A 24915-nucleotide genomic window follows, 5' to 3' on the forward strand; every position below is an offset into this window, starting at 1 on the left:
TCAATATTATTATTATTATTTTTTTTTTTTTTTTAAATCAGGCAGACTGAAAGCATGTTGTCAATAGAGGCCGACCCCATTGGCAATAGATGTCTCAAGCTCAAAAACAGTACTATCACAGTCGTTCCATTCCCTTCTGACTCTGTATGGCTGTGCCTCGTTAGTCCTCTACAATTACTGGAGACCAAAGCGTGGGTGGGGGGGCACTGGGGGGAGTAGGAAAGAGCATGGAAAGGTACAGTACAGTACAGTACAGTACAGTACAGCACAGTACAGTACAGCAGGGTCGCCAGCCCTGGCGTCTTAATACTAACATTGGCTTGTAATACCTCCTCCAGCCCACAGGATGGTGCTACCCAATTATCCCGTGTCAGAGCTGCAAGTGACCCTGAGGGAGGCGAGCCGGGTGCTATCACTCATCCTGCCGCCCCGTTGCTTCCAGCAGTATGAGGGTGTCCTCCATGGGCAGGAGGGGGTGCTGCAGGAGACTAACCTGCGCCTGGCTGCCATCGCCACCACCAAGGAAAACTGGGTGACCGAGCAGTTCAAGGAGCGGCTGCTGTCTTGCCCTGATCCCCTGCCTGGCTCGGCCATCCTGTCTGCCCTGCTGCCCTCCTCCTCCGCCACCCCCTGGCTCCAGCGGGCGGCGGCCCTGTTGTGGGCAGTGGCCCGACTGCGCTGCGAGCCCCAGCTGCTGGAGGGGGAGGCCCCCACCGAGCGCACCCAGCAGGCTGAGGTGCTGGCGGCCGCACGGCTCCCTGGGGAAGCCGGAGACCACATCCAGGTCAGTGTGGGGATGAGAGAGAGAGAGTTTAATACAGTACAATAAAATACAGTACAATACAGCAGACCTGGGATAAATATATTTTATTTGAACTAGGATGTATGCTTATTGTAATTTGTACTGATTGTACTACTGCACTTTTGTAATGCTTTCTGATGTTTATTGTGTAAACTATATGTCACTCTGCCTCCTAATAAATAATAATTATAATATACAATATAGTACAGTGAAATACAGCACAATATGATACAGTACACTCCATTACAATACAATACAGTAAAGAATCCCATCTCATCCAGATTTGTCCAAGTTTGTTCACTGGCTTTCAAACCAAGTACACAGATTTCCATCAAAACTGGTCTACACTGCAGTTCCCCCTGAATCACCCCACACCCCTTCCTGCCTGGGATATCAAATTAACAAATGAGACACCGTGTGCACCTCATTAACACATTACAACCTGGAGACAGCCCTGGGCTTGAGGGGACAGTGGTTTGTGTCACAGTTCAAATGGGTTTGATTGGCAGGTATGCCAGAGTAATTCCAGAGTGTGTGTGTGTGTGTGTGTGTGTGAGAGAGAGAGAGAGAGAGAGAGAGAGGCTAGTTACTGATATAGAGCCGAGGAAGAAATTGTGTGTTTAGTCTAGATTGATTTGATTACTGCCTAATTCCCTAACCTAATTGTAGTGTGGTGTAAGATCGTTTACAGTACACTGTCATATTGTGTAGTGCAGAATAGTACAGTGACATATGGTATAGTCCTGTACAGTAAAAGAATATCATATAGTACAATAGTATAATAAAGTACAGAACAGTAAAGTGCAGTAAAATATAGTACAGTACAGTAGTACAGAAATCAGTGGTATCAACTGATAGCAATCACACGTGCCAGTAATTAACTCACCCTCATCCTCTCCCCCCCAGTTGTACCCTGACAGCCTCCACGCCATCCTGCTCTGTCCTGGGGGGGGTGTGTACCCAGTGGACATCCTGTCCTGTGGGGGGGGGGCTGGCACCCCCCTGTTGCCCCTCCCCCTCCCCGAGATCTACAGACAGATATCGGGGGTGGTGGCTGGGGCCAAGGCAGAGAGGGAGCAAGAGGGGACACACAACTTGGCCTACCCAGCCTGGGCCTATTCTGCCCTACCACGCCCGACCTGGAGCTCCCTGAGACAGGCAGTGCTAGCTGGGGGAGGCGGGGGCCTGGAGATGATGGAAAGCTCAGTGGTGGCCCTGGCCCTGGAGGACTGCCCACCTCCAGCAGACCTGGCCGATGCCCTGAATGCAGTGAGGCTGGGGGGGGGCACCTGCCTGAGATACTACGATAAGGTATGGCTGCCCACTATAGCTCCTGCTGTATCTGGACTTTGAATTGCCTTTTTGACTGTAACATGGGCGGGTTTTACTAACACGATCCGATCTTGATCTTGATCTCAGATCCGAGTTCAAAAATGATCCTGCTTTTGAGCAGGATCAGAGCTTGATCCGACTTTTTAAAAATACAGGAACTCTGTATACTTCATCTAGTTCGCCGGTGTCAAACACGCAGACCCGGGTATTTAAAGAGGTTTTTCAGGAGGAAGACGTATGAAAGGGGTATAGATTAACAGCATGAAGCATATTTGATAATATTGATAATATTTTAGGACCTACATCGAAGCAATCATGCCTTACCAAAACCTCTGAAGCTGCGTTTAGCATTGAGATATTTTGCAACCGGCAGATTTCAGCAAATAGGTAACATTATCGATATAGACAAATCTGGTTAAGCACAGATAAACAACGAAAATGTGATTTGCATGGGGCGCCAAATGTAAAACAGCGCACACTTTTTTCTTTTTTTCACACATTTAACTTAAACCTTTTTTTTTCACATTTAGTAAATACTTAAACTGTTTTTTCCACGTTTATAAAGATTTAGTTTTTTAAATAAATACTTAAATGCTTAATCTCTTTTTGAAAAATAAATATTTATCGTTTGATTAAATATTTAACTTAATCCTAAATCTATTTTAAAAGTTTTTTAAATAAATATTTAGTCTAAATATAAATGTTAAATATAAATGTAAATGTTAAATGTGGCGTTTGCAGAATAAATATATAGCTAACATGCAAATGTAGCCCCGCCCCTCTGGTCAGGTCAGCCTCTCACAGCAGTGGGTGGTACTTCAGTAACCCGTGTAATGTGAGCCGTTTCGGTGCATCGTTGGTTCATCAAATTTTCTGATTGTGTTTTCGTGATGCGGTCAGTGGAGCTAGTGGTCACTGATCACTGAGTGGATACTGGCTCCCAGTAAAAACTGAATTAAAAAGAATCTGCGGATCCGGCGCGAGGTCAGGGCAGGACTTTATATACAGTGAGCGGCCAGCGGAGCAGCAGCGCAGGGTATGTTATGGAGGGTGATCAGTGCCAAAATTAAGATGAACGTGATTATGAACATGAAGATGAACATGAAGATGATTATGAAGATGAACATGAAGATGACTATGAAGATGATTATGAACATGATTATGAACATGAAGATGAACATGAAGATGATTAACATGATTATGAAGATGATTATGAACGTGAACATGAAGATGACTATGAAGATGATTATGAAGATGATTATTAACATGATTATGAAGATGATTATGAACGTGAACATGAAGATGACTATTAAGATGATTATGAACATGAATATGAACATGAAGATGAACATGAAGATGACTATGAACATGAAGATGAACATGATTATCAACATGATTATGAAGACGAACATGAAGAGGATTATGAACGTGAACTTGAAGATGATTATGAGCACTGGATAGGACAATAAGCGCACTGGCTACCGCCCACCAGCTCTGATTGACAGAGTTCAGAGTATTTGAAAGTGCAAATCTTTGTAAATAATGTAAGTCACATTTTTGTTGTTTAGCTGTGCTTAACCAGACTTGTCTACATTGATAATGTTAACTACTATTTGCTGAAATCTGCCCATTGCAAAATATCTCAATGCTAAACGCAGTTTCAAACGTTTTGGTAATGCATGACTGCTCTTCGATGTAGGTCCTAAAATAGGATCAATTATGTCTGTAAGGTTAAATATGCTTCATGATGTTAATCTATACCGCTTTCATACGTCTTCCTCCAGAATAACCTCTGAAGGCTTTTGCCTGTCTTTAAATACCCGCGGTTTGTGTGGGAATACAGATGAAGTATACAGAGTTCCTGCATTTAAAAAAGTCGGATCAAGCTCTGATCCTGATCAAAAGCAGGACCATTTTTGAGATCGGATCTGAGCTCAGATTGAGCCCTGATCCCGTTAGTACAACCCGCCCTGGAGATCTCAATCCAGTACAGTACAGCAGGGTCTCCAGGGTCTCATGGAGAGCTATGGTACAGTACAGTACAGCAGGGATTTGCAGGTGTTTGTTGCAGCTCAGTCAATGTTATCTTTCTTTTGTTTTCCATTGAGCCAAATACTGAAAAAGAAATCTCATCCCAAATGTGTGACCCCTGTGTGACTCCAGGGCTGGGCAGCCCTGCAGTAGAGGTGTGGGGTCTCCATGGTGACTGTGCCACTGTGACCTGGCGACAGACTAACCTGCCCCTCCTTTTCTCCCCCACTGCCCCCTCTCCCCCACTCTCCCTTCCCCTCTCTCTCCTCCTTTCCTTCTGGTTTGCTCTTTCCCTGTGCCTCTTCCTCTCTTTCCACACTCTCCCTTCCCTTTCTCTTCCTCCCCCCCTTCTCCTCCTTGCAGGTGGTCAGTGTGGTGGTGTTCAGTGACGGGGAGGCAGGGCTGCTGTTTGATCACAGCGCAGTGGACGGCATGGTGGCCGGGCTGGTGGCCGACAGCCTGTGGCGCCTCTCCGACTCCCTTGACCTCCAGGAGCTGGACACTGGGCTTACCACCTCCCCGCCACAGCCCCTGCATCTCTCCCTGCCCTCTCTGGCCCTCCTCCCCCCACCACCTGCCCCCGCCGCCCTCCCAATCCTGACCTTCGACCTGCCCTCGTACCCAGATGTGTTCTCCACACTGCGGGCTGTACGTGGGGCCTACGACGCCTGGGTCAACTTCTCCCTGCAGCTCGCCCTGTGCCGTGCCTACGGAGAAGGGGGAGAGGGGGGGATGACAAGCTTCCTGCTGGTCACCCCCACCCATATGCGTCACTTCAAACATGGCCGCTGTGACCCCACCTACTCCATCAGCCGCCCCGCCCACGCCCTTGTTTCTGCCCTGCAGGACTCGGGCCCCCCCCAGTACCACCACCTCCTCCCCCTCTTCCACACTGCTTTCCTGGAGCACAAGAGGCTCATCAAGGCCACCAAGAGCGGCCAGGGGGTGGGGCCGCACCTGGGATCCCTGCGCCGGGCCCTGCCCCCTGGCTGCCCCCTGCTACCCTTCCTGGAGCTCTTTGCCCAGCCAACTGTGTACCTGACAGGCAAGGATCTAATGGAGGGGGTGCAGTGTGCCGTGAGCAATGTCTATGCCCCCGAACAGCTGGCTGTCACCTACCTGGGCCGCCGGGACCGTGTTAGGCTGGTGCTGGCAGCCCGGGGCTCCTTCGCCCCCCACCTGCCCACCCTCAGGGATAGTCTGCAGGGGGCGATGCACCAGCTGCTGGGCCTGGCGCTGCGCTACTGCCTGGCCTCAGAGATGGGCGCCTTGGACTGCCTGCTGGAGAGATACCGGCAGGGGGAGGAGGAGGAGGAGGAAGGAGATGGAAAGGACGAAAAGAAGAAGGGGCAGGGCAAGGAAGACAGGAAGAAGGAGAGGCCGATAGGGGAGGCAAGGGCTGATGAAGGGGCTGGGGGGGCATGTTCAGGCTCCAGTGAGCAGCAGGACTTCACGCTGGTGGTGCATGGCGGGGCAGGTGAGGAGCCGCTGCTGAACCCAGAGGTGCAGGGCACAGTGCGGTTTGCACTGCGGGCAGCGCTGGCAGTGGGGGCACAGGTGCTGGTGGGTGGGGGCAGCAGTCTGGACGCAGTGGAGGCCAGCGTGGCGGCGCTAGAGGACTGCTTCCTGTTCAATGCAGGCCGAGGTGCTGTGCTCACCCGTGACGGGCAGCACGAGTTGGAGGCCTGCCTTGCAGAGGGAGGGGGGCGTTCAGGAGCGGTGGCCTGCCTGCGGGGGGTGCGCAACCCAGTGCGGGGGGCACGGAGGGTGCTGGAGGAGACACCTCATGCCCTACTGGCAGGGGAGGGAGCCGAGCACTTCCTACGGGGCTGCAAGGGTGCGGGGGAGGCTGGGCCAGAGCACTTCTACACTGACCTGCGCTGGCGAGAGCTGGAGGCACACCGGGGGGGGGAAACCACTAACCATGCCCAGACCGTGGGCGCAGTGGCACTGGACCGCTGGGGACAGCTAGCGGCTGCCTCCTCTACAGGGGGATTGATGGGGAAAGTGGCGGGGCGTGTGGGGGACACGGCGGTGGTGGGAGCAGGGCTGTGGGCAGGGCGGGCACTTGCGGTGGCGTGCTCTGGTGATGGGGACGCATTCCTCAGGCAGGCGGCGGCACGGCGAGTGGCAGAGCTGTATGAGCATGGGGGCCGCTCCCTCAGGGCCGCCTGCCGCGAGGCACTGGACAGTCTGGGTGGGGCGCGGGGGGGCATGATTGCAGTGGACCAGGGTGGGGAGGTAGTGATGGAGTGCAGCTCGAAGCTGATGTTTGTGGGCTCAGTTGCGGGGGGGGTGCTGCAGGCTGAGGTGCTGCGGCCCAGGCCCAAGTTCCAGCACGTGATCTGGGAGACGGAGGAACTGGTGGCCTACCTGGACCCTCGGCCATGGACACCAGGAGCCACAGTTCTGACCTGCAAGGCAGGAGAAGGAGGCCCAGTCAGTCTGTTCGAGCTGCCGGTGTGTCAGTACAGCACTCTGTTGCAGGGGGCGCGGGCCGTTGGGGAGCTGCTGTGCCAAGGGCTGGGCGTGCAACGCTGCGCCCTGGTGGCTTACCCCAGGCCAGGCTGCCCTGCCCATGCCCAGCTGCTGCCTTTGCATGGCCTGGCCCCCTGCTGGGAGCCCATGTTGGCCCCTGACACCATGCTGCAGCCCCTGGACCCAGGATACTGCAGCTCCCGCAATGGCCCTCGTGCCCCCGATGCAGATCTGGCACACATACAAGCCCAGATCCGCGCCCGGCTGCCTGTGCCCACCCCCCCCAGCCATGTCTTCCTGGGTGACCCAGCGGATGGGCGCCTGTTCGCACGGCTGGTTCAGGGAGAGGAGCCACAGTGGCGCATTTGGGAGGATGATGCCCACGTGGCGTTCCTCACGCCCTTCCCCCAAGCACCAGGCTGCACCGTGCTGGTCCCCCGCCGGCCCCTGCCTAGCGACCTGCTGCGGCTGCCGGAGCTCGAGTATGAGGCGCTGGCTCTGTGCACCCGGCAGGTGGCACTGCTTCTGCAGGAGGGCCTGGGTGCACGGGGCTGTGCGCTGGTGTTCGAGGGCTATGAGGTGGACTACGCTCACGCCAAGCTGTACCCTCTGATTGCACCCCCCCAGCTCCCCTTGTCCCCTGTGCCCGAGTTCTGCCCCGTCTACCCTGGTTATGTCAGCTCTATAGACGGGCCACCAACCAGCGTCCAGGAGCTCCGCGAGCTGCATGCTCGACTCACGCGGTGCAGGCCGCCCCGGTCCTGGGATAGCCCGAAGGACCACGCCCTGTCAGCGCCGTGCAGCCCTTGGTACCAGGCTGTGCTGCAGCTACAAAGCACACTGTTCCATGCCACTGCTGACTTCTTCCAGCGCCGCGGCTTCTGCTACGCACTCACACCCCTGACCACTGACACAGTATCCTCCCCGATTGGGCTGGGCTCTGACTCGCAGCCCGTGGTCGTGCGTCTGCTGGGCCAGGACGTGTTCCTGGCTGACTCCATGCAGTTTACACTGGAGTACCTGCTGCGCTTCCAGGATGGGCTGCCCGGAGCCTATTATGTGTCACCCAGCTTCCGGGGGGAGGATCCTGACGCCTCGCACCTCAACCAGTTCTTCCATGTGGAGTGCGAGCTCCGGGGGGACATGGAAGCAGCCATGCACGTAGCCGAGGCCTATCTGAGCCACCTGACTCGCTCCCTGCTGGACACCCACCACGATGCCATCCTGCGCTGCGCCGGCACCCTGGAGCATGTCCACCACCTGCTAGGGCAGCTGGGCGAGGCAGGAGGAGGGAAGGGAGGTGTGGGGCAGGGAGGGAGGCTGCCCAGAGTCACCCTGGAACAGGCAGCCCAGGAACTGCTCTCCTCAGACTGCCTGGACTGGGTGGAGGAGGGCCGGCCTGAGCTGGGCCGCAAGCTGACACGGCGAGGGGAGCAGGCACTGCTAGAGCGGCACGGAGGGGCGCTGTGGGTGACAGAGATGGACCACCTGAGCGTGGCATTCTACCAGGCCTACGCGGGCGACAGCGGGCACACCAAGGCCAAGGCAGCTGACCTACTGCTGGGGCTGGGGGAGACACTGGGGCTGGGTGAGCGCCACGCCACCCCCGAGAGTGTGAGGGAGGCACTGGAGCACCACGGTGTAGCACCACAGCCCTACCAGTGGTACATCGACATGCGCCAGCTGCAGCCCCTTGTCACAGCGGGCTGGGGTATGGGGGCCGAGCGCTATCTGTGCTGGCTGCTGCAGCACCATGACGTGCGCGACATGCAAATCATTCCCCGCCTGAAGGGCAACAAGTACCTTCCCTGAAGGTCCCCCCCAGCATTATCGGTGCCTTACTGCCCATTTACTCCCATACTAGCCTGAAGGATTCTACTGTCCCCCCACTCCTCTATTCCCCTGTGCTCTGTGCGCCTTTGAGGATTGTACTCTCCCTGTATCTCTAGTCCCTTCCTTTTTTCAAACCACACCTCTATAGTACAATGTATTATAATAGTGTAGTGCCGTATTTTATAATAGCGTAGAGTATATTATAACCACCGTGTGTGCACTGTCAATGAGTATCTGCTTAGTTTGTGACTGTTTAAACCACCGACTAAACCAAAAGTGAGTCAACTCCAGGCCAGCGTTGTACTGCTTCAAAATTAAATCCTGACGACCTTATAGCCTTTCTGAGTCCTTTGTTCCTGCTTTCCATCCACCCTTTGCACACTCCTCTTTGAGTACAGTGATTCAGTACAGTAGTGTATGTACAGTGAGTACGTATAGTAGTGTGTAGTACACAGAGTACAATGTGTAGCACAGTCAATGTGCAGTACAGTATTGTTACAGTAGACAGACCAGAAAAGACACACTGCTGATACCTCTCTGTGCTTTATTGGATTACCCATTCTCACACCCTCAGCCTGGCTCACACAATGCAGGCCATTCACATGTAACTGACCCCTGACCTCTATGCTCAGATGCCTGAGCCACCACTGACCTCAGCACATGGGCCATCAGTGTTGCTCTCAGCTGAGCTGGGTATCTACAATGGAGACAGGGGAAGGCAGTAGGTTTCTATGGAATCCATTAAAATTTGTTTGATTGATTGACTAATACACTGACTTGACTGCATGGTCCTGCATAGTTTTGCTCACTGTATTAAAATGCCAATATGGATTTACTTTTTTTTTAAATTATTATTATTTTTGTGTGAATTTCCCTTATAGTAATAAGCAAGAGAGATTTCATGGATTTCAGAGGTGAGACCTGAATAGGGTGACCAACATTATTGCATTTGAGGGACTGACCCCCTCCCCCTCTCCACCAGCATTTCAGGCGTAATGTGGGGGTCACTGCACTCCCTCCACTGTCCTGCCGAAATATTCCTTCTGGAACTGCTGGAACTCCTCCTCTGTGAAGACAGACCGCGGCTCCTTTGCCCGTGGCTGCTCCCTTCGCTGTGGGACGTCCCGAGACTGTCTGCCCCGTTGCTGGGTCAAAATCTGAGGATGAGGGGAGTGGAGCAAATTAACAAACAAAACTAACACACCTGTCCACAAAACATATATAGACCAAAACCAATTCTGGGAAATGTGGAAGAATTTAAGTAAAAGCCCACCTCAGGAACTAGACAAAGAGGATGGGGATATTTGGATACATTACTTTGAAAACCTATACATTTAGTTAGAACAGCAAATAATTCAGGAAAATCAGGCTGCAGCAGAATCTGGCCCTGCTGGAGCAGTAGTGTCAGACCTGGGCCCTGGCAGTAAATATGAACCAAATCAAGATCAAGATCTTCCAAAAAAAGGGCCAGATGTCAGGAAAGCAGATACTCTTTCACCCCAGGCAACACTGCCCTAGAAAACACCACACCGTATACAGTATACTTAGGCCTGAAAAATCAGTGTGTCGGGGAGCTTCAGCCTGGCAGTGATTTGGGAAGAAAAAAAAAAAAAACCCAGAAGAGCTTTCTATGCCATCAAACTGAAACTGTACAAAACAAAAATACCCATTAGAATCCATTTAAATGTACTGTGTACATTTGTCTGTCACTTGTTTTATCTACTTTGAGATCGGAGATCGAGTAGTTGTATAGATTTGAGTTTATGGATGATTTTCTGATGAAAGGGCCCTCTACTATTATATTTGGAAGACTGGATGTGTGCAGTAGAGGTCAAGTTTTCTTCTAACCATGCCTCTGGTTCCAGCACCCATTCCAGATATTTGAGCTTTGCCACCAAATCACCTTCTATCTGGAACATTGGGACAACCAAACTAAATCCCAAAGTAAACTGGATTGCTATTGGGCCCAAACAGACTCTCGTTCACTGTCAGAGATACAAAGCAGAGACAGATCCTGACCCAGTACAGACTCAGTGATCACAGCCTGGCCATAGAGACAGGCCAACAATGGCAGATCTGGCTTGCCAGAGAGACTGGCACTGTGGTCACTGAGACAGGAGAGGTGGACACAGATGCACTCTCTCCTTCACTGCAATAAATAGGCCCAAATAAGGGACATATTCTTTAATAAAAAATTAATGTGTTAGTCATGCAAAAAAGCACCTTAAATTGAAATTGAACTGAGAGGGGAGATAGATACTATAGATGAATGCTGTCTGACAGTCCAACCAATGAAATATTGACATTAATAATATCACTGATCATCATCATAATCATGAAGCTCACCTTCTCTGTAACTGCTTGCTCCGTTTTGAATCCTGTTCCCAGAAAATACTGCAGGTTTGTGTTCATCTGACTGGGACTCTGCTGCCTCCTGAACTCCTCTGAAACATTAGACAGAGAGAGGGGAAGGGAGGGGATTACACTACACAGTACTAGGGCTGGGCAGTATAAAGTAAAAAACGATATACCAGTATTCATTTAAGGACTGGTTTGGACTTTGGACTATACCTTCATATCGATATTGTAAAGTTTTCTATGCTAAATTGAATAATTTATTAATTACCGTGTCATTCAGTCAAAGCATTCAAGTACAAATAAACTTGATGGCGTTCGTGTATCCCATGACTTGCTGCTTGAGACTGCGCTGTCTGACATGAGATGCATCTGATCAAAGAACGTAGATAGCGTTCATGTAACGCAAATTTCCGCAGATCTGCACGGCTCCACCAATGGGATCGGTTGGATCCTGCAGTTCTGCGCAAATCTGCTCTACAAGAAAGCGACCACATTTCTATGGAGCATTTTAGGGGTCAAAATTAAATCTTTAATTAATAAATTAATGAGTCAATTCATAAATCAATTAATTTATTGCGCTGTTTGCCAAGTGATCTTTCAATTTAATTTGCCAATTGATCTTTCAATTTCATTTGGCAAACAAACTTCTTTTAATGCTTGTCAATCACCCGAGGGTGGGTTTTGGCCTTCTGGAGGCACCAATCGCACGCAGGGGGTGGGTCCGATCAATGGTGCTGTGATTGTGTAGCGTGGCTGCTGTGCTGCTGGGGAGGGACGACTAGTGTTGACAATATTCCGTTTTGACCCGTGATAAGTGCTTTAAAGTGAATGTCCAAAAAGCATATGTAATAGAGTGCTGTAACCCCATATACAATTTTGTTCTCAATTTATACATTTATTTTAAATGAATTTACAATAATTCAGTCATATGGACTACACATAATTAGGACAGTTGTCTGTGTTAGGAGGGTACTTTACTGTGTATGGGCTGGTGTAGTGGTTAAGAAATACAGCTACGAACCTGCGGATATGGGTTTGACTCCATACAGAGGAGGTATTATTACTTATGTAATGATTTTTTAAATACAATTATAATATTTTTGAAAAGCAATACCAACATATTAAAGGGGTCATGAACTGAGAAATCAAAATTCCCTTGATCTTTTGACATATAGAGGCAATTGTACTAGAAAAACATCCTGTAAGTTTCAGAACTCAAAACTTTATCGTTAGTTTAAAAACTTATATTGCTTATATTGAAGCCAATCTGCAAAAACGACAGGATGTGGAATGTGCCACTTTATTACGTAATAGTGTGGCTAAACCCCGCCTCCGCAGAAGAAGCAGGCGTTGATCTTCTACATTACTACCTGCTTAGCCCCGCCCACTGAATAAAGCATATAGTAGGTAAATAACGAGAGGCAAACGCATGTCTTTGCAGAAACCATACGATAAAGATGGCTCCCAAGACAACAATTGACAAGTTTTTACTTTAATGAAAATGATGGACGATGAATATAAGAACGACAGCTTGACAAATGATAGTACATTCATTTATACTTTGTTTACATGAAGCAGCGCAAATTATCCTTTGTCAGATATAACTGTATTAATGCCTAGTATCTAAACTTTATATGCAACAACCAATGAAATATAAAACTTGTAATATGCACAAATGTTAACAACATAACGACACAAACCGCTTTCTGTAGCATCTTCGGCTAAACTCTAATATAATGTAATAGGCTAACTACCTCACAAATACATAAAGTATAAATATAAATAAAGATGATTATTTACCACTCTGTCGCAGGCTGTAGTATCCTTGTCATTTGAGGTGCAGGTTCGTTGTCTTGTGATTCGGGATCAGACTCTGGATCAAACATGTTTGGCTGAATTTCACTGGCTGCCATTTCTCAACATCGGAAATTTTCAAAACAATTCCACACGTGTACTGACGGGGAGTTGAATTTTTTTTAATATGCAAAACTGTTAGCCAATCATACCAGTGGGCGTTTACTTCCGAGTCTACAATCCGCCACGCCTATTCAAACGGTGTGTTCCGAAGAGGGGGGTCAAAACAGGACAGAAAATAGCCTATTACTTCTAAATTATGATGTTTTCTGAAGTAAAAACTTTGATAACATTATAAGTGGACCTCGGAGAATAGTACAAAATAAAAAAGGCAGTTCATGACCCCTTTAAGTAATTTAATAACACTTGAACACAGCATAATAATAATAATAATAATAATAATTATTATTATTATTATTATTATGATAATGTATTGTTATTAATTTCAAACATTTAATTTCATCCACTCTAACTCGTGATATAAAGCAAGTTATATTACATTTCCTACCAGTGGCGCAGGCAGGAATTCGCGGGGGGGGCATGGCGGGGGTCTCCCCCATAACATTTTGAAAATTACATACATGAAATTAGGCAGATTCAAATATATCTTTGCTTCACAACCACATATCACTATGGGACAAATCTGGTGAATAAACCTCACATCAACCGACTTTATGCAGCAAACTAGACGTGGTTTCTGGTGTTTGTCAATCACAGATCTACATCGGTGGAGCTGTAATTGAAACGGGTGAGGACGCACACCTTGCTGTGTGCGTTGCTAGAAATGTGCGTGTTCCTTGGAAATCAGCTGTTTCCACTGCTGATGTAGGTGTTTGTAAGTGAATTCAAGTCTCCTGTTGTGACGCCCGAATTCATCAATAACATCAACATATATTAGTTTGATGTCCATATTTATGCACAGGTGAACGAGTCCATAAAGTCTTTCTGTCATAGTGGATCGAACATTTGAGTAGTTTTAGCCACTGAATGATTGCTGTTGCGGTCGTGACTGGTATATGAGCTGAAGCGTGAGCTGAAGCGTGGCCTGAAGCGTTGTTCTTATTGAAACGCAATTCTAATGAAGAGAAGCTATGTAAAAGCCTTATGAATCACCTTATAATTGTTCGTTCTATTTAACTCCAGGAAGAAAAAATATACAGCTCTGGAAAAAATTGAGACCACTTACAATTGATTTCTGAACTTTGAGTGGTCTCAATTTTTCCCAGAGCTGTATATATATTTAAATCCAACACCTACATAGTAAATAACTTCTTGGCTGGGTGGAATCGAACCCACAACCACAGGTTCGTAGCTGTGTTTCTTAACCACTATACCAGCACATACACAGTAAAGTACCCTCCTAACGCAGACAACTGTCCTAATTATGTGTAGTCCATAAGACTGAATTATTGGAATTCATTTAAAGTAAATGTCTAAATTGAGAAAAAACAATGTGTGTATAGGGTTACAGCACTCTATTACATATGCTTTTTGGACATTCACTTAGGAGACTTTAAAGCACTTATCACAAGTCAAAATGGACTCTGAAATATTGTCAACACTAGTCATCCCTCCCCAGCAGCACAGCAGCCCCGCTACACAATCACAGCACCATCGATCGGACCCACCTCCTGCATGCAATTGGTGCCTCCAGAAGGCCAAAACCCACACCCCCGGGTGATTGACAAGCATTAAAAAGAAGTTTGTTTGCCAAATGAAATTGAAAGATCAATTGGCAAATTAAATTGAAAGATCACTTGGGAAACAGGGCAATACATTAATTAATTGACTAATTTACTAATTAATTTACAAATTGACTAATTTATTAAAGATTTAATTTTGACCCTTATAACACTCCATACCTTTCTTCACAAACCCTGCAGAAATCGACGTAATTGGATGTCTTAATTTGTTATTTTAGTTTTTATTTAAGAAATAAAATTGCCAATCATTTAAGTAACAACTTAAATTGTTGTGCATCATAGATTTACACTATTTTTAAAAATAATTGATGTAATTATTTAATAAAGCATTGACAATGCTAGTGTCGATCTAGAATTCTATATCTATGGTTTGGACAATGCTGTTCACAGCTTCATTGCATAATGAATGTCGACATTCGCCTCTGCTAACAAGGGGTCAGTAGTATTTTTCATTCAACTTAACACGTCCCTTTGAGTTCTGCATAATCTTTTCTCACAGCCACAGCTCGCATCCCACTGCAGCTTCTCAGAGCTGTGCTAGGCTGTGAGATTCTGCGTAGATTTCTGTGGGTGGGGCTTAGTGGCATCACACAGAAACACTCCGAGAACACGTCTCTGGATCTCTGTGCAGAACTGCGCTTCTCGAACACGACCCTTGTTTTGGAATGAATGAGGCCTCAGCCTAATATTGAAAATAAATTCCATGTGTTTTGCGTGTTGACATAAACAAACGTGATAAATGCACAATGAACGAAGACAAGATGGAGGAGTGTGGGTGAAACTTCACAGCAAAGAGACCCCAGTGCATGTCCCGAAGAAAGGTGTGTAGTTGATAGTGTGGACATGATTTGGTTTCAAGACAACTGACACAGAACAGGGAAATGTAATTCAATGTCAGTTGTGTGAAGTGAACAAAGCCTTACCCACAGCTGAAATGACCCTCTTGTTCTTCACCGTGCCCTGTGCCCGCCCCTTTCCGGACTGGCCTTGCAGTCTCCACCGTTGTTTGGACACGCCCTGCCGGTTGGTGCCGATACAGTCCTTCACACTGCCTGCCCCTCCTGCCTTCTCCCCACTCTCCCTCTTCTTTTTCCCCCGCCTCTCTGTGTCTAAGAGATAGAGAAAGACATTAAACACTGTAAAACTGGAATAGGGAAAACACATAAATTAACTAGCAGGAACAACTTGGATTAAGAGTAGTATGTGCCTATTCAAACTTAAAAGTTCACATGATTTATAGATTTCATATAATTTTATGAATAATGAAAAAGTCACTCCAGCCATATCCTGGGTTTTCAGCATTTCATCAGAGTTCAAGTCAGTATTTTCCTCTGTGCAAGACTTTGTTTCCAAATGATGACACAGTCTATTCATATAGTTCAGGAACTCTTCGGTATAACAATACTTTAGACCCACGAATCCATCTTCCTTTGCTTTTAACTGGATTTGCTTACTCCTTACATTATCACTGAATTGTTTAAAAGATATCTTAAATAGTCCATCAAAATGCTTTGCTTTTGTCTCGTTCAATTTAACACCATCCTCGTTCCCCTTTTTGTCTCTCTGTAGGTCTGTCTGCTACACCATTATGGCTTTTTTCTTTGAAATATATACACCAAGAGTCGCCTGGAACAATATGCATTATTAAAGTGAGAGATTCATCAGTGGACTGTCACAAGACCGACACAGGCAGAGAGATGCAGAAAGACAGAGGAAGAGACAGGGAGAGAGAGAGAGAGAGAGAGAGAGAGATTAATGTCCCGTTTCCACTGGCGGACGCTTAAACGTGCGTTTCCACTGGCTAAGCGTCTGGACACATCCGTGTTTTGTGGACGGTTTAATATCTGGTGCTAGACGTGTCCGTAAGCGTCCGTCCCGCCCACTTAGGACATGATTCGCTTTCAGGAGCGGAGGTGTGCGCTTGACTGTAGACAGACAGGGAAGAGATCAGATACATTGTGTCGGAAGATATAATCTCAAGTGCAGTGTGCGATCACGAAGAAATTAGTTTTATTAGCAGCATGGAGTGAAATCCACGTACAGAAACAATGACTGCTTACAGTTAATATCCGAGTGTATTAAAAACTTGGATTTCACAGGACCGGTGCAGTGCCGTGACAAGTTGCGCGGCGGTATGCAAAATAGATTGACAGACAGGAAGGACATCCTATCATTAAATTCGGACCGAATGCAATGATTGGTCGATCCTTTTTTAGTCCTGTCCCTTCCACAGAAGATTATATATATATATATACATATACATACATACACACACACACACACACACACACATTTGCGAAGAGACTTTCAACCAGTATAACAAAAAATGTTAAGATTGCATACCCTACCTTTAAGGGTTAAATACTCACATACTGATCAAATTAACTACAACAGATTTTGTTTGTGTGTGTACAATATTATATACACTGGTTTCGAATCTACATTAAACATGTGCATTCAGAGAAATACACATGTACAATATGTTGTATGTATTATTATGGATTTCCTTGCCAGGTGTGCAACTTCACATAATACGTGGAAATTAGGTTAAAATGTATACGTACACCACTACACATGCATATTATTTTATTGTTGAACTGTCAATCTTTAAAATATTATATTTCTGTTGTTACTTATCTAGCATGAAACTAATATAATAAATAAATATAATAAAATATAATATATATATATATATATATATATATATATATATATATATATATATATATATATAATAAAACTAATAACTAATATTCATGACATGACTCAAGGGTGATTCACACCCCCTAACTAGGTGGCGCTGGCACATGCAGTGAGCTGTCTCTGATTGAAACATATGTCTTTGTCACACAGCGCTCGTTTGTTGTTTTGAAGCCGCGGGCACCAGCGCAGTCCCTCTGGAGAAGCTGCGCGACTGTGCAGACTTTGCAGCCTGTGGATGCGTCGCATTGTGACGTGTTTTCCGGCTGAGTTCATGCAGACGGGTAACTTGGACAGTTTCGTCACAGAGTCTGCGAAAAGTCTGCGTAGACTCGGCAAAGTATGCGTGTCGTGAACTCGGCCCTTATATGCACTGACACAGACATACCGTGCCTATAGAAAGTCTACACTGCTTTCACCATTTTCACCGTCTGTTGCTTTAGAAATTAAAGATCAAGATTATTTTAATTAATGATTTCTTAATTTGGGATTATATTTTGAGTGTGCGGTCTTCTTTCTTGTAGTATGTTGTTCCCGTTTATCTATATTTGTGTGCGTTCTTTCTTTTGTATTAAAAATAAATTGCAGTCATAACAATACGATGTTTTTCAGTAACCGACAACCGCGTCTGTTTTACTCGGGGAAAAGAAGCCTGTAGCCATTATATGAAATAGAAAATCCTTCCGTTTACCTTTTAGATCATCGCTGAGCAGCTCCAGGCCCTTTCTCATAAGAGACGCTGACATATCCTGACCCTGTCCCGCTCCAATAATCTAAGTTTTACTACAAACGATAGACGGAGACGTGTTTCGGTCCGGGATACGGTTTCGCAAAACATGCACACATGTAGACAACTTCCGATGTGTCACTATAAACCTCCGGTTGGGAAACGATGTTACGCGAAACGGGTTCCGAATAGAAACGACAACGGAATGAAGGGGGCCGGTACGTGCGCTATCCCTTTAAGATCAGAACGCTGGGGACGAGGGCCAGGGGGCGTGGCCTATACTGTCACTACTTGCGCCCGTCGCTTCATCTTCCAGCAGATCCAGCTCCAGTATGGCGCTACAGACGCTAATCGCTGCCAGGTGGCTCGCCGAGGCGCTGAAGAGCAACCGGATCGGGCCGAGTTTGCGGGTGCTGGACACGTCCTGGTACCTCCCGAAACTCAAGCGAGATGCCAAGAAGGAATTCAGGCAGCGACACATTGCGGGCGCCGGCTTCTTCGACATCGACCAGTGCTGCGACAAGACCTCGCCCCTGGATCACATGCTGCCCACGGAGGACGAGTTCGCGGACTACGTGGGGCGGCTGGGCATCGGGAACCAGACCCACGTCGTGGTGTACGATGCCAGCGACTTCGGCAGCTTCTCAGCGCCCCGGGTGTGGTGGATGTTCCGGGTGTTCGGGCACCAGGCCGTGTCCTTGTTGGACGGCGGTTTGAAGAACTGGCTCCGGGAAGGGCACCCCGTCACCGGCGAGTATTCGAAGCCCGAGCAGACGGAGTTCCGGGCGAAGCTGAACCGCTCCTGGGTGAAGAGTTACGAGGACATGCTGGATAATTTGGAGAGCAAGCGCTTTCAGGTCGTGGACGCCCGGCCCCAGGGCAGGTTCCGAGGAGTCGAACCGGAGCCCAGAGACAGTAAGTGCCGGTGCAGTTTGAGCTGGTCGTCCCGTCTCGAACATGCTAAAACGGGAGAGGACTGTTGTCATCCGCAGCGTTTGTGAAGTGTGTGTTTTGTTGTGTAACTGCGCCTAAATTCCTGATAGAGAGAAGGGAAATCATGAGAACATTGTTTTTAAATGCATGTTTTTATACTGCGACTGCGGTTTACAACTTTCAGGGACATATTTCTTAATTGTTCAGTTTGCAGTGCTAGTCTTGTTTGTGTGGTGTACTGTCCTGTCGTTGAGGCCTGCGTAAAATCTTATATCGCATGGAAGGGAGATCGTTTTCGCCCTTCGCTGCAAAATAAGGTTATTCGTTTCTTCCTCGAGTCCTTTGCGTCATCACTCGTTAATGTGTACCTGGCGTGGCGTTGTGCTGTCAGTGGTCTTCTGTTGAAAACCCGCTTAACCCCCAGACACATCCTTGTCAGGAGTCCAGCTGACTGCACTGGACTGAGATAAGGAGTGGGCGGGTGTGTGTGAGAGAGAGATCTGTACTTTTCATATTGGGTTAACTATCTTTACACGTGTTGAATATCAACGATAATCCGGATTCTTCAGCAGATCAGAACAATCGCCTTTACTATCATTACATCTTTATTAGTTATTAATTAATCGTGTCTGTGGCGGAATAACTTGAATCAGGATCGTCGTTATTGCACCATTTCCTCCCCGGCGAACAAGTGTATTAAAATAAATCGTGTATGTTTGTCTGATGTAGTAAGAAAGTGTAGAGAGAGAGATTTAAAAAAAAAATGAAATTCTAAAAAGAAAAGAAAAGAACGTACTGTCCATTTATTGGTTGATTGGACTTCGACTCGGTCGAAAGTCGCTGATCTTGCAAACTGTTGCAATCTTGCTGTGTGTTTAGAGCTTTACTGATTAAAATGGACCTCAAAACTACTCGCATTCAGTCAGATATTGTGAAAACGACAAATCGACAAAAGTACTGCAGTACAAAGAGTAGGATCTACATTAGAGTAAAATACAGCAGGGTCCAGAGCCCTGGTCCTGGAGAGACACAGTACAGGAAGAAGGAATTCTATTTAACTGCAATTTTGTTTCCCTTTGAGCATCAAATAGAATTAGTCGATTATTAGCATTGTACTCAAAATTATTACTTTAATCTAAATTCTCTCTCTCTCTCTTTTCCCACCACCTCACCTGCAGATACAGAGCCCGGCCATATCCCCTGCTCGATCAGCCTGCCTTTCACCTCCTTCCTGTCAGAGGCTGGTATGGAGAAGCCCACCCAGGAGCTGCGGTCGCTGTTCAAGGGGGCGGGGGTGGACCTGGGCAAGCCCCTGTGCGTGACCTGCGGCTCGGGGGTCACAGCCTGCCATGTGGCCCTGGCTGCCCATTTGTGCGGCCACCCGGGGGTGGCCGTGTATGACGGGGCGTGGTCGGAGTGGTACACGAGAGCACTGCCCGAACATGTCATCTCGGAGGGGAGGGGCAAACATGTGTGAGGGAGGGGGGAGGGGTGGTATTGGGTTAGGGGGTTTGGGTTCCAATGCACTTGTACAGCCCCTCTCAAACCAGCCCACCAGGCACAGCACCACAGATCTGACTCACTGGGACACATTGACATATAGAGACATGGACATATACAAAGGTACAGACAGGAGACACAGAGACACACAGGCCTCATGCACTTCCTGTAGTGTCTGTTGGGGGGTGGGTTTAGTGGTTTGAGTGTCTGGTTCACCCCGACTGCACTTCTTGATTGTTGACCCCTTCATTAAGCTAACAAAGGTCTGATTTTTAAAGACACCTGGCCATCAAGCACCAGGACCAGCAGAGAGGCAGAATCCTTCAGGTGTGTGAACTCCAGGTGTGAATCGCTCAGTGGCTGATTTGAGAGGGGCCTGCTGCTGACGTGCAATGTTAGATATCAGGGATGCAGTTCATAAGCAGAAGTACAAACACACACACACATTCATAAACATTGACACACACACACACAAAATACACAACCAGAGATGCCTTAAAATACAATCCAGAATAGTTATTTTAGTGTTTTTTTTTTTTTCCTCTTCATACATCCAGTCCAGTCCAGTCCAGGCCAGTGACTGCAGCACTACAGTCAAGTCCAGTCCAGAAAGCTAAACTAATTACTGTGCATTTGTAATGAAGCGTGGGGTTTCTAATTAGCAGTGACTAGGGAGATCTCCTTTAATTGTTTCAGCACCTTAGCAGAAGGGTGGGGTAGAAGGGACATTTTCTGCAATTTACAGGAAGACCAAAACAGACGTCTGACTGCATTGTGCAGTATGTGCTAGTTATGTCACGAAATGTCACGTGCGCCTCTGGCTCTCGGCCCTCTTTTTGCATTAATGTAACTAACAATGTCTTGACATTTGGAAAAGGAAATGTAGGGTTTTTTCCCCCTCAAAATAAAGGAATGAATAAATAAAGAATATGTAATGTTTATCACAAAATTATGATTAATGATATTTTATTTAGCTTCTATTTTACATTTTTTGTCTTCATGCTGTGAAATTTGGAATGGTACCAGACTGGATTTCTTGTGGAAAATGATTACCACTATTAAACATATTTTGATACTGGTGAATCTTATTGTGCAATTTATTGTATTATATGTTAAATTAAGCCAATGTTTGATTAGGACATCCTCACACTTCAGTGTCAGTTTTCACTGATCACAAAATTCGAGTAACACCTGACACAGAATATGGGTGATACCAGACGGGTGAGATTAAATATGACAACAGAGAAAACTAATGATGGTTAAATGCCAAATGTACTGATGGTGTGTCACAAACCAACTAATGCCGAGGAGTCCTAATATGGCCACCGTATAGATTAATGTATGTCCCCTTCCTTTGTGAACGCTTATGACAATACGATACAACACTACAGTACAGTACAGAAGGGGCTGTTTGCAATTGAATCGTGCCGAACTGGAGACTTTTCCAGTGTGTGCAGTGCTGCGATGAGCCACACGAGGGCGGAATGGAGGGGTGTTGAATTGAACAGTAGTAACCTGACTGCACCACCTAGTATATCCGAGAATCAAATCTGACCGACGAGTTAGTGACAGTTTCCAATCCGATGTGGCTGCGGTGCTGTTGGCGGAGCGGTGGTGGCAGAGTCGGTCTACAGAACTGTGCGGCGGCGCTTCGCGTCTTTCGTCCGGTTAATAGATCAGTGACTCTCAGGGGGCTTCGCTGTCCGATTGGATCCCGACCCACCTCTCCGGTACTGAAACCTCCACTGAGTTCCTAAATTGCATTATTATTGTATTTGTTTCTGACAAATAAGATTATTTCCTATACCTCCATCGACTCTCTGGCATAATGTAGACTCTCTAAAATGTTGGATTATTTGCACCAGTTGCTGAATTTAGCTAATTTTTTTAGTTAATGTAAGTGATAAGTCATAAGTACATTAATGCTGTGAAATGATTTCCTATTCACAACATCTGCCTCCTTTGGTGCCTTGGATCTGACTGGTGTGCACCAATGACGTTGCGGATCTCTGTAACGATCCCCCTCCCCTCCTCTCCCCGTTGCCCTCCTCCCTTATCGCGTCTCCCGCACAGACAGGGCGAATCAACACAAACCACCTAGAACAAGACAACCGCCGGTGCCATGACACTGTCGTCGCCATTTCTGGACACTGTGTGCTGTAGCTCGTTTGCGGCACGTTTGATCAATTGAAGTTGGTTATTATTATTGTTGTCATTGTTATGATGATAATGATGATTGTTGGTATTATGACAGTTCCTTGTAAGGTTATTTTATCAACTTTAAACTTCAAAGGGAGTTTTGAAGAACCGGTTGTAATAATCAAATAATATATATTATATATATATTGCAGATAGATAACGTGGATTAATTGAGGGTTAATTAAAAGAGTAAGTGGAAGCTGTATATCAGTTTTGCCACTAAGCTTAGAGAAAGTGGTTGCTATGGAGACGGACTCCGCGCCGTAGGTCTCTTAACACACCGTAAAGGATAACGTCCTGCGGTGAATATACATTGAACATACATAAATGCATACATACATATGTGTGTTTAATTTGCTACGTATATCCGTGTGTGTATTCAATAAATTAAATGCACTAGATTAGTGTAATTGCATTCAGTATAAATCAGTTGACAAACGCTATTCTGTAGCTTCAATCGTTTACAATAGAATGGCTAACTTGTTTAAACGTCATTAATCCATCAATAACATTTTATTTGTTAAAGCACCCTTGTCAAGATTGGCACAGAGCGATTCAAATAATAAAATAACAATATAACAGTAATTAAAACATATGTAAAAATAAACATAAAGCATTAGGTACGGAGGAGAGGGAAACAAAAATTGTTCCTGTTGCACTGTACCGCGATCATTGTAATTATGTCATAGTGGTCCTGCATTGCTTTAGAAATTGAACTGGATTTATATCATATTTATATAATCGTATATAGTGTATCATTCTGGCGGAGCAGTCTCCCTTATTTTGAAAACTCACTGTTGACTTGACATAGGCAATGCATTCGCAGTACTGAGTTCTCTCACGTCTTGAACCATCTCCCTCACATACCTGTTAATCGTCACTGAAATTTTGCGTTGGAAAGAGTGCTTGGTCATTAGCAATGTAAGCAATGTTCATTCATGTCTTGGCGAAATGCCTGATGGAGACATTTTCCAACCCACAGAACCTATTAAATATAGGCCTGCTAGTTGCATGTATTTTAGATTTGAGAAACAAGAGGACATGAATTTGCAGTTCCATGTTGTAGACGCTGCAGAACACTGGTTTGTGCTCATGGTAGAAACATACACAACATTTTTAAAAACCTCAGGGCCCATCACCCTCTAATTTATATCTCAAAAGTATTTTATAGGTAGGCCTACATGGACAGCTGGTATTCCCGGCTTTGCTCGATCCACCATGTACTGACTCGCTATAGCAATTGATTTAATTATTTTTAAAAGTTTTTTGTAATAATTTAAATATCAAACGTTAGCGTAACTAAATCTTTCGCCTGGCATATATAGATGGCATATATGTTTAAAAATGTTGAGGTGTTTCTTAGGTAAAAATAAAATTAATAAAATCCACAAAGTGGGTCAATAATCAAATAGGGCCCTATAGCACGTGTCTCTTAGAGCAGTCAGTCTGTACGGTATATTCGTTTCGGTTAATAATTGTAGATCTAAAAAAACGTTAAAAAGGAACTAACTAACTAAATAAATATATTATAACGAGTCCAAAACCAAATAATGTAATGAAGCGAGTAAGTAAACTACTCAGGAGCCAGAAACTTCTGGCGATTCAAATTCCTACAATTTAGTTTATTATTATTATGATTATTATGATTATGATGCGATTATGATGATGATTATGATTATTAGTATTAGTAGTAGTATTCATTAATATTAAAAACACATTTATATTAGTATTTAATACATTGTGATATTAGTTGTCGGGTTTATTAAACCTATCCCCATTAATTCAATGATCCTGTTTAGCACATATTTTTCTAACCTCATAGTGCAATGCATAATTGTATAGTATTTTAGTGCTTTTAATCAATCAATATTTAATCAATACATTTGTATAGTCTTATAAGCAGTATGACTGATGATATCATAATTCTGTATACCAGCAAATTAACGGCATGCAGCAGCATTCTTTTGAGCAAAGGGTCAATATTATAATGAGGGCTGCCTAAGTTCGATGTTTATTACTGCTGTCACTCTGCCTCTAAAGATGTAAAAATAAAATAATCCATAGTATATTAAACAAGTTGAGCATATAATTGTATTGTCTATAATACAGTATAAACACGTTCCATGATTTATACCGTGATGCTGGTTACCGTGGTATTTTTGTTTATGGTTATAATATGATTCATACTATGGAATTTGTTCCTACTCCAGGCAATGGACAATAAAAGTGCACTTGAATTGGAACGGTAAAATAACTAAAATACGTCTGTATAGAAAGAGGTATGGTGAGATTTATTTGTATTATTATTAATTCTTTCTTCGTCATTCTAGTTTAACCAGCTGTTTGTTTTGCCTTTTGAACATTTGCCAGGTCTACAGGAAGTTGGCCGCTGGGTTCCCGTCATCGCTGGCGGGGCTGTTCTGCTGAGCCCGAAACACTGCCGGATGACACGTACTATATTTGCT

At 45.8% G+C, this 24915-nt stretch overlaps 3 protein-coding genes across 3 annotated transcripts; 2 read left to right on the forward strand and 1 right to left on the reverse strand.

The window, feature by feature from the left end:
• Nucleotides 1-346: 346 nt before the first annotated feature.
• On the forward strand, nucleotides 347-8809 carry LOC136751874 (uncharacterized). The gene is made up of 3 exons (XM_066707626.1): nucleotides 347-784; nucleotides 1709-2113; nucleotides 4529-8809. The coding sequence occupies exons 1-3, from the start codon at nucleotides 347-349 to the stop codon at nucleotides 8453-8455; spliced, it is 4770 nt and encodes a 1589-aa protein (XP_066563723.1). The 3' UTR covers nucleotides 8456-8809.
• Nucleotides 8810-9000: 191 nt separating this feature from the next.
• On the reverse strand, nucleotides 9001-18023 carry rps19bp1 (ribosomal protein S19 binding protein 1). Its single transcript, XM_066707124.1, has 4 exons — nucleotides 17783-18023; nucleotides 15315-15500; nucleotides 10823-10920; nucleotides 9001-9633 (listed from the first exon to the last, which is right to left on the reverse strand). The coding sequence occupies exons 1-4, from the start codon at nucleotides 17835-17837 to the stop codon at nucleotides 9481-9483; spliced, it is 492 nt and encodes a 163-aa protein (XP_066563221.1). The 5' UTR covers nucleotides 17838-18023; the 3' UTR covers nucleotides 9001-9480.
• A 73-nt stretch (nucleotides 18024-18096) lies between these two features.
• Nucleotides 18097-21329, forward strand: mpst (mercaptopyruvate sulfurtransferase). The gene is made up of 2 exons (XM_066707123.1): nucleotides 18097-18733; nucleotides 19930-21329. The coding sequence occupies exons 1-2, from the start codon at nucleotides 18151-18153 to the stop codon at nucleotides 20226-20228; spliced, it is 882 nt and encodes a 293-aa protein (XP_066563220.1). The 5' UTR covers nucleotides 18097-18150; the 3' UTR covers nucleotides 20229-21329.
• The last annotated feature ends 3586 nt before the right edge of the window (nucleotides 21330-24915 follow it).

Source organism: Amia ocellicauda, chromosome 6 (genome assembly GCF_036373705.1).
Source record: "Amia ocellicauda isolate fAmiCal2 chromosome 6, fAmiCal2.hap1, whole genome shotgun sequence".
NCBI classification, from domain to species: Eukaryota; Metazoa; Chordata; class Actinopteri; order Amiiformes; family Amiidae; genus Amia; species Amia ocellicauda.